We start from the raw sequence: 9,602 nt of genomic DNA, 5'->3' as shown, positions 1-9,602 counted from the left end.
TAGGTATACGGACCCTTTTCTGTGTCTGAGTTAGCCATATGCAAGGAAAAACTAAAACAGCTTTCAGAGGTTCCAGGAAAATTTGTAGACAAATTTGAGAGGCTAATCTTGATGTATGATCTGACCAGGCAAGATTTGCATATATTTATGCTCACCTGCTGCATGGTAGAAAAGCAGTGTATTATGGGAGTGGCTAGAGCACAAGCTAACAGGGTGGCAGCCTGCAACCAGGGACCTGACACCTATCAAGTAGGAGGCACAGCAGTGCCTGACTAGGACCCAAAAGAGAACTAGAATCTAGAAAAGAGATTCTAATCTAGAATTAGGAAGAAAGTGGGATATATAGAGAAAAAATTATGATAATTTGACTCCTTGAAGGAATCAAAAAAAGTGTGATAAAGCTTTTTGATTTTTACAAAGTCTGGAAAATTACTCAGGGAAAAGATGAAAACCTAGCCTTATTACAAGGGTGGATAATTTAGACTTTGAGGGAATACACTAACACTTACCCTGACTCCAAGAAGGGACAGGCATTGCTAGGAGTTTATTTTATAGCCCAGTCTGCTTCTGATATCTGCAGGAAGCTGCCAAAAGCAGCTTTAGCCTTCCAGACTCCTGTGGATCAGATTTTAGACTTGGATTCTGCAGTTTTCCATCATAGGAATAGGGCAGAGAAAACATAAAATAAAGCAAATCTCCCAAGAGGCCCAGCTTCTAGCTGAAGCCTTGTGCTCTCCACCATTTCAGAGGCAGCCCCTTAACCCCTGGCCCTCGCAGAGGAAGTGAGAAGGTAAAAGTCCCAATCCGTGCCTCTGGGCCACTGTGCTTTGGATATCAACCAATGTGCCTTCTGTAAGAAGGTCGGCCACTGCCGAAGGAAATGCACTGTGCTTCCAAGGGAGCCATCATCAGAGCCCAGCAGACTCAAAAGTGGTAGGGCCTGATACTTCCTACCTCCGCTCCCACTGGACTGTTGGCTATCGAGAGATGGAGGAGCCGGGCCTGATACTTCCTACCTCCGCTCCCACTGGACTATTGGCTATCGAGAGATGGAGGAGCCGGGCCTGATACTTCCTACCTCCACTCCCATTGGACTATTGGCTATCGAGAGATGGAGGAGCCTCAGGTGACTCTTGGAGTGGCAGGTAGGAGCATTAACTTCTTATTAGGTGTGGGAGCAGATGACTCTGTCCTGATTCAATACAAGGGGCTCCTGTCTTCTCATGATGGCCAAGCCCAAAAACACTGCCTTTTGCATCTTCTAAGTTGTCTTCCAGGGGTTCTGGGTTTCTCATCTGCCTTTTTAGTACTGTCTGAATGCCTGACCTGTTACTGGGGAGAGGTTTATTAACTCAGACCAAGTGATGGTCACCCTCACAGATCATAAAGCATAGAAAATGTTACTTTTGATCCTGACCCCTTGGGGAAAAAAAAGTTAAGAATGAGCTGTCACATTTACCACCTGAGGTGTTGTCTCAAGTAAATCTTGAGGTTTGGGCCACGCAGGCTCTGGGAAATGCACTAAACCCCTCCCCCATTCAAATCCAACTTGAGCCTCGTGCTCCTCGCCCTCGAGGATTTTTTATGTCTCAAAAATAAATAAACCATTAGATCCCATGAGGCTTATTCACTGCCACAAGAACAGCATGGGAAAGACCCATCCCCTGATTCAATTACCTCCCACTGGGTCCCTCCCACGATATATGGGAATGATGGGAGCTACAATTCAAGATAAGATTTGACTGTGGACACAGCCAAAGCACATCACAGGTTATGAAACAAATTTATTTAGGAGGCCAGACTTAAGAGAGATGAATCCCTTGACCATCCCAAGGAAGAGTGGTTAACAGAGGCAAGTTGTTTTATGCATCAGGAAAACAGAAGGGCTAGATATGCTATTATTAGTCAGCACAAGAGAATCGAGGCACAAGCTTTGCTGGCCTCTACCTCAGCTCAAAAAGCTGAGTTAATTGAGCTTACTAGGCCCCTGCAGTTGGGAAAGGATTTGAAAGTTAAATACTTTACTTTTAATTCCTTGACAATACATTTTAGGGCAAGAAGCATGAGGGGAAATTCAACCCCTTATTGCCAAATTCTTGCCTATGAGTTACCAAGGTCGTGAGAGTCTCCTTACAATACTCCCACATCACCAGATGAAAAGCCTAATGGTATGAGTTACTAAGGCCATGAGAGTCTCCTTACAATACTTGCATGTCACCAGATGAAAAGCCTAATGGCATGAGTTACAATACTCACACATTACCAGCTTCCACATTCTTGCAGTGTGAATTACTAAGGCCGTGAGAGTCTCCTTACAATACTCACATGTCACCAGATGAAAAGCCTAATGGCAAGTACAGATTTGTCAGAAACCTTAGAGCATTAATAAATGCAGTTTTCTCCATACACCTCATTGTCCCCAATACTTACCAAGTCCCAGGGGATGCAAGCTGGTTTACACTCTTAAGTCTGAAAGACACATTTTTCTGTCTCTCAATGCATCCAGATTCATAATATGTTTGCCTTTGAATGACTCATCCAGATACACATTCAGCCTAAAAACTAACCTGAACAGTCATCTCTGGAGGGTTCTGGGATAGTCCCCACTTATTTGAAAATGCTCTAGCTAAGGACTTAAGAAATCTACAGTTGGAAAGAGACACAATTATTAATATGTAGGTGACTTGCTCATTGCTAGCCCAACTAAATAAGACTCACATTATAGTACTGTTAAGTTGGTAAATTTCCTGGGAACTTGCAGATACAGGGTATCACCATACAGGGCTCAGATTTTGACTCAAAGACTTAAATATTTGGAATCTATCTTAACCTCTAGAACTGATCAACGTCCCTAGAAGATAAAAAAAGCTATTTTAGTCATCCAAGGATCCCAGTCCAACAAATGACTGTGGGCTTTTTTAGGAAATGTCTGGGTACTGCTGCTTATGGGTGCCCAGATTTGGACATGTAGCCAAGCCTTTATATGATACACTAAAGGGAAAGATTTATAGCTCCTAGAATGTAATTAGAACTGCAAACAAACCTTCAATACTCTCAAGGAGAAATTGGGCTCTGCTGCAGCCGCGGGAGTCCCCAGGTTGGATGAACCATTTTTTATCTATGTGGCCAAAAAGCAAGTCATAGGCCTTGGGTAATCTTGTCCCAAAACTGGGGGACATTCCAAGGCCAGTAGCCTAATTTTCTAAGCAGATAGACCAGGTGGCCTCAGGGTGGCCTTGATGTCTTAGAGCTATTGCTGCGGCCACTTTTCTAGTAGGCAAAGCTAATAAACTAACATTAGAACAGCACCTACAGGTTTTTGACCCCACAACAAGGGATGGTGGTCCTGGAAGCTAACGGGCACCAGTGGATAATAGGAGAATATTTATGAAAGTATCAGGCCTTATTGCTAGACACTCCAGACACAACCCTTAAAGCCTACCAAACCATAAATGCAGCTACTTATCTGCCAGAGTCCACAGGTGCTCCCAGCGTTTCTGGCATACAGGTTGTATTATTCTGTTCTCATGCTGCTAATAAAGACATATCTGAGGCTGGGTAGTTTATAAAGAAAAGAGGTTTAGTTGACTCACAGTTGCACATGGTCGGGGAGGCCTCACACTCATGGCAGAAGGCAAATGAGGAGCAAAGTCACATCTCTTACACAGCAGCAGGGAAAAGAGCTTGTGTAGGGTAACTCTCCTTTATAAAATCATCAGCTGTAATCCCAGCACTTTGGGAGGCCAAGGCAGTGGATGACCTGAGGTGAGGAGATTGAGGCCAGCCTGGCCAACATGGTGAGACCCTGTCTATACGAAAAGTACAAAAATTAGACAGCCATGATGGTGGGTGCCTATAATCCCAGCTACTTGGGAGGCTGAGACAGGAGAATCGCTTGAACCCAGGAGTCAGAGGTTGCAGTCAGCTGAGATCATGCTACTGCACTCCAGCCTGAGTAATGGAGCAAGACTATGTCTCAAAAATAAATAAATAAATAAACCATCTGATCTCACGAGGCTTATTTACTGTCATAAGAACAGCATGGGAAAGACCCATCCCCTGATTCGATTTCCTCCCACTGGGTCCCTCCAATGATATATGGGAATTATGGGAGCTACAATTCAAGATAAGATTTGACTGTGGACACAGCCAAAGCATGTCACAGGTTATGAAACAAATTTATTCTAGCAGGCCAGACTTAAGAGAGATGAATCCCTTGACCATCCCAAGGAAGAGTGATTAACAGATGCAAGTTGTTTTATGCATCGGGAAAACAGGAGGGCTAGATATGCTGTTATTAGTCAGCACAAGAGAGTCAAGGCACAAGCCTTGCTGGCCTCTACCTCAGCTCAAAAATCTGAGTTAATTGAGCTTACCAGGCCCCTGCAGTTGGGAAAGGATTTAAAAGTTAACATTTACACTGATTCCAAGTATGATTTTTTAGTGCTTCATGCTTATGCTGCAGTTTGGAATGGGTAGGGACTCCTGACCCCCAAGGGCTTTTCCATACAACATCATTCAGATTTTGAGCTTGTTAGAATGCTGCTTTGCTGCCAAAAAGTGACTATAATTAATTGCAGAGGACATCAAAAGAGAGACTGACCATGTAAAAGGAAATGCCCTTGTAGATGCCACAGCCAAGGCCCCTGCACTGAAAGGGCCAATGAAGCTTATGGGCGTGCTGGTCAGCATGCATAGAACTGGGCCAGAATACTCTGAAGAAGAACAAAAATGGGCCAGGGATTGCATTTCAGTCCAGGGCCCCTCTGGCTGACTGAAGGATGGTAATAAATTACTAATGCCAAGTATCAATCACAGGAATATAATTCAGCACTTTCATGATTCTTTTCACCCTAGAAGATATTATTTGTTTCTGTTAATGTCTCATTTGTTTATAGGGGTAAATCTTTTCAAGACACTAAAACAGGTGTCTCAGCACTGAGAGCTGTGCCTGACATGACCCAAACAGCAAGCAATTTTCTACTTCTCCAGTTAAACCTGTTCAAAATGAGGAACCTATCCAGGTGAGAACTGGCAACTCTAATTTACTCAGCTGCCTTTCTGCAGGAGATTCAAATATTTGCTAATGCTCACTGATACCTTCACTGGTTAGATCGAGGCATTCCCACCCCATCTGAAAAATGTTTACCGGAAGAAATAACTCCTCAGTTTCGGAAATCTAAAAACCTGCAAAGCGACAAGGGCCCATCTTTCACAGCAGGTGTATCCCAACACCTATCCTCAGCTTGAAGAATCCAATATGACCTTCACTCTGCGTGGAGACCGTGGTCCTCTGGAAAGGTGAAAGGGCTGATCCTACTCTAAAGAAGACTCTAGCTAAATCAGAGGCCTATCTCTAACACCCATAGCTTACTGCAGGTTTGAACTGCTCCAAAGTAAAGCTTATAATGAAGTCCTGTTGAGTTAACATACGGAAGGCCTTTCCTAACCACAGATCTCCTAATAGAGGAAAGGACTCATCAATTACAAAAATATGTCATAAATCTAGGGCAGGTGCAAGGCACTCTGTGAGTATGGAAACAAGAGTCTTCCCCTCCCACATGGGAGGAAAATTCAGTTTCAGGTCAGCTAGGGATTTAGTCTTAGTAAAGACATGGGAGGAAGTTCTCCAGCTGACCAGCTTTCCCCAACGTGGAAAGGACCACAGCAGGGACACCTGAGCTCCCCAACAGACGTTCAACGCCAAGGGACTCACAGGTGGGTACACCTGTGTGGAAGTAAAGCTGCTGCTTATTCTGGGAGCCTAATCTGAGGCTGGGGGAGGTGGGCGCGGGGCTATTTCAGCGTTGGCGGAGGGCGGGCTGGGTCACTGCGCGTCTGCTCCTCCTCCTCGGGTCTCTCCTGCCGCCCTGATCCCGCCTTAGCCATGAGGGAGATCGTGCTCACGCAGGCCGGGCAGTGCGGGAACCAGATCGGCGCCAAGGTTGGCAGTGGGGGCTCTGAGGGCCCAGCTCGGGCCTGCGGGTGGCCAGGGAAGGTGTTGGCAGTGGCGGGGGCGGGTCCCTGCCGGGGACGCGGTGGGACTGGGCGGCTGGCGAGGCGGCCGGGGTGGACCCAGGGACACGGCGGCCTAGGGATGGGGGTGCGGATGATGGTGGGGGTGGGAGAGGAGATGGGGCACCCCCGTGACTGGCCCTGGCCTGTCCGGCCCCTCCCGTCTCGCAGTTCTGGGAGGTTATCTCTGATGAACACGCCATCGACTCCGCTGGCACCTACCACGGGGACAGCCGCCTGCAGCTGGAGCGCATCGACGTGTACTACAACGAGGCCTGCGGTGAGACCCCCGACCTTCCCCACCGCCCTCCTGGGAACGCGGCCCTCCCCTCGCTCATGCCCTCCCGCCCCTCTCAGGTGGCAGGTACGTGCCCCGCGCTGTGCTGGTGGATCTGGAGCCGGGCACCCTGGACTCTGTGCGCTCGGGGCCCTTCGGGCAGATCTTCAGGCCGGACAACTTCATCTTCGGTGAGCTGTGGGCGAGGACTGGGGTGCGGCTTCTTAGCCGCTCAAAATCTAGGAGTGCCCCAAGGTCATGGCCATGGGAACCGTGGATCCAGGGCCCCTGAACACCCTCCTATCCTCCCAGTCGCTCCATCTGCCTCCTAAACGGGCTTTGGGAGGAAGGCCCAGGTGTCTCCTCAAGGTGAAGAGCTACTGATGTCAACTCCCTGCAGGGAGCTGAGCTGGGGCTGTGGCTACTGCCTTCCCTGAAAATGGGCAGGAGCCACCTGCAGGGAGGTCTGTTAGCCCGTCTCAGGTTTGACTCCTGACTTAATTTCTAACAGGGGAGGCTGCTGCCCTGTAACTCTGGGGGAGGGGTTTCATTTGCTCACCTGCAGGGAGAACAGTGCGCTCACCTCACACGTGACACTTGGCCCTTTTTGCATTATGGTGACCACTGATGACCCTATACCTGGCCATCGAGTGACTGGCTGTACTGTCTTACAGGTCAGAGTGGGGCCGGAAACAACTGGGCCAGGGGACACTACACAGAAGGCGCGGAGCTGATGGAGTCAGTGATGGACGTTGTCAGAAAGGAGGCTGAGAGCTGTGACTGCCTGCAGGGTTTCCAGCTGACCCACTCCCTGGGTGGGGGGACGGGGTCTGGGATGGGTACCCTTCTGCTCAGTAAGATCCGGGAGGAGTACCCAGACAGGATCATAAACACATTCAGCATCCTGCCCTCCCCCAAGGTGTCAGACACGGTGGTGGAGCCCTACAACGCCACCCTCTCCGTCCACCAGCTCATAGAAAATGCAGATGAGACCTTCTGTATAGACAATGAAGCGTTATACGACATCTGTTCCAGGACCCTGAAACTGCCCACGCCCACCTACGGTGACCTGAACCACCTGGTGTCTGCCACCATGAGCGGGGTCACCACGTGCCTGCGCTTCCCAGGCCAGCTGAATGCTGACCTGCGGAAGCTGGCCGTGAACATGGTCCCGTTTCCCCGGCTGCATTTCTTCATGCCCGGCTTTGCCCCACTGACCAGCCGGGGCAGCCAGCAGTACCGGGCCCTGACGGTGGCTGAGCTTACGCAGCAGATGTTTGATGCTAGGAATATGATGGCAGCTTGTGACCCCCGTCATGGCCGCTACCTAACGGCAGCTGCCATTTTCAGGGGTCGCATGCCCATGAGGGAGGTGGATGAACAAATGTTCAACATTCAAAATAAGAACAGCAGCTACTTCGCTGACTGGCTCCCCCACAACGTCAAAACAGCCGTCTGTGACATCCCACCCCGGGGGCTAAAAATGTCAGCCACCTTCATTGGGAACAACACGGCCATCCAGGAGCTCTTCAAGCGTGTCTCAGAGCAGTTTACAGCAATGTTCCGGCGCAAGGCCTTCCTCCATTGGTATACCGGCGAGGGGATGGATGAGATGGAATTTACGGAGGCGGAGAGCAACATGAACGACCTGGTTTCTGAGTATCAACAGTATCAGGATGCCACAGCCGAGGAGGAGGAGTTTGAGGAATATGCTGAGGAGGAAGAGGAGGAGGCCTAGAACTTTCCCTTTCTAGGTAAAGGGGGGAAGCAGTGTGGATTCTTTACTGTGTTCTGACTGCCATGTGTCACTACATACTTGTTCGTGTCTTCATCTCTCCTCCTGCACTGTAAAGCATTTTTATAGTATACGATTTTGCCTAATAAAGTATCCTCATAACATCTGGCTTCACCTCCAACTTCTATCTGTGGGCCCCCCTCCGGCTACGGCTGCCAGATTTGCATGGTTGTCCTGCAAGGCCAAAGCTGTCTGGGTTTGTCCTGTGCCCAGGAACAAGCATTCCAGTGGCTCCAGGAGGGGTGGGCATGGGCTGTGGACATGGCAGGCAGGCTTCACATGAACCTGGGGATGCCCTGGGCCTTGGGCGGCCACGTGGTGGAAAACCTGTTCTGAAGGCAAGCCTTGGCTTATCCCATGTTCCAGACTTCTAGGGGACCAGCTGGCTCTGTTTCTGGAACCCTAAAAGTGGTCAGTGACCCTGGTGGGCAACGTCCCCAAAGTCCCATCTCACGGTAGGAATGTGGTCAGACAGCTGGCTCTGAACCAGCAATGAAGGGTGGGCAAGTAGGACCCCAGCCACTCCATCACCATGACGGCCTGGGTGTGTTTGTGTGGCCTCATTCTCTTGAGGTGGGCATGGGCTATCTGGCAGGGACTAGTGGGCAGGAATCAAGCCCAGTGTATACTCACACGCACTGACCCCTATGTAGAAGGAGATTAGGTCCTGGGGGCCATAGATGGCGGTTGCTGGGCCTGTGTGCTTGGGGCAGTCTCTCCAGAGGCACAGATGGGGTTTCTGAACAGGATCTGGGGAGACGGGCAGGTGGTCACAATGCTGCTTCCTCCCCCAACTGGCAGCCAGTGAGAAAAACGCCCGAGTGGAGGTCTGACCTGCCCCAGTCTGGAGGCCTGATGCTCTCTGGAAAGGTGGCTAATGCGTACTGTGTCTCCCTGTCCCCCACTCCAAAACTTCAGGGCAAAAATAACCCAAGATTGTCAGGATGAGACTGACAGTGGCACCTTTGGGAATAGGCCCTTTAGCCTGGCAGAGTCTCCTCCCCAGGCTTCTTAGGGAGCCCGGACTTCAAAGCCTGCTTTGGGGAAGCTGTCACATAAGAGATGTGTGTGTGAGCTGGGTGCCGGGCAGCTTGCACGGTGGTTTTCTACCTGGCTCTTGTAGAACTTGTCCACGGCCTGTGTGATGGTCTCTTGGTAATTCCCACCCCCACCCCCACCCCCATCACACAGATAAGATGAAGCCAGCATAGCCTGGGGGTGGGCAGATATACAGGTTCTACCCCAGATCCCCTGGGCATACCCACCTGCCTCCAACATGTCAGGGAAACAGGTGAGACCCCTTTTTGTTCTCTGAATGTTGGCAATGGTCTATTGCAGCCAAATGGGAACAGGCAGGCAGGAGAGTGCCTCATCTCGAAAGAAGTGGCTCCTGGAAGCAGCTGGGAGGGGGCAGATGTCCCCCATACTCCCCCTCAACCTGTTCTTGGAGCAGGAAAAGGAGCCTCTGTGACAGCCCTGCTCAGTGGCTCTCACTGTCTGAGGGGTGTCCTTGCC

General features: G+C 49.9%; 1 protein-coding gene across 1 annotated transcript; it reads left to right on the top strand.

Moving 5' to 3' along the window:
• Nucleotides 1-5,770: 5,770 nt before the first annotated feature.
• LOC126961754 (tubulin beta-8 chain) lies at nt 5,771-8,232 on the top strand. The gene is made up of 4 exons (XM_050802399.1): nt 5,771-5,944; nt 6,187-6,295; nt 6,373-6,483; nt 6,967-8,232. Exons 1-4 carry the CDS (start codon nt 5,888-5,890, stop codon nt 8,028-8,030), a joined length of 1,341 nt encoding a protein of 446 aa, XP_050658356.1. The 5' UTR covers nt 5,771-5,887; the 3' UTR covers nt 8,031-8,232.
• The last annotated feature ends 1,370 nt before the right edge of the window (nt 8,233-9,602 follow it).

Source organism: Macaca thibetana, chromosome 8, assembly GCF_024542745.1.
Source record: "Macaca thibetana thibetana isolate TM-01 chromosome 8, ASM2454274v1, whole genome shotgun sequence".
Lineage (NCBI taxonomy): Eukaryota > Metazoa > Chordata > Mammalia > Primates > Cercopithecidae > Macaca > Macaca thibetana.
This window is presented reverse-complemented; position numbering and strand designations above follow the sequence as displayed.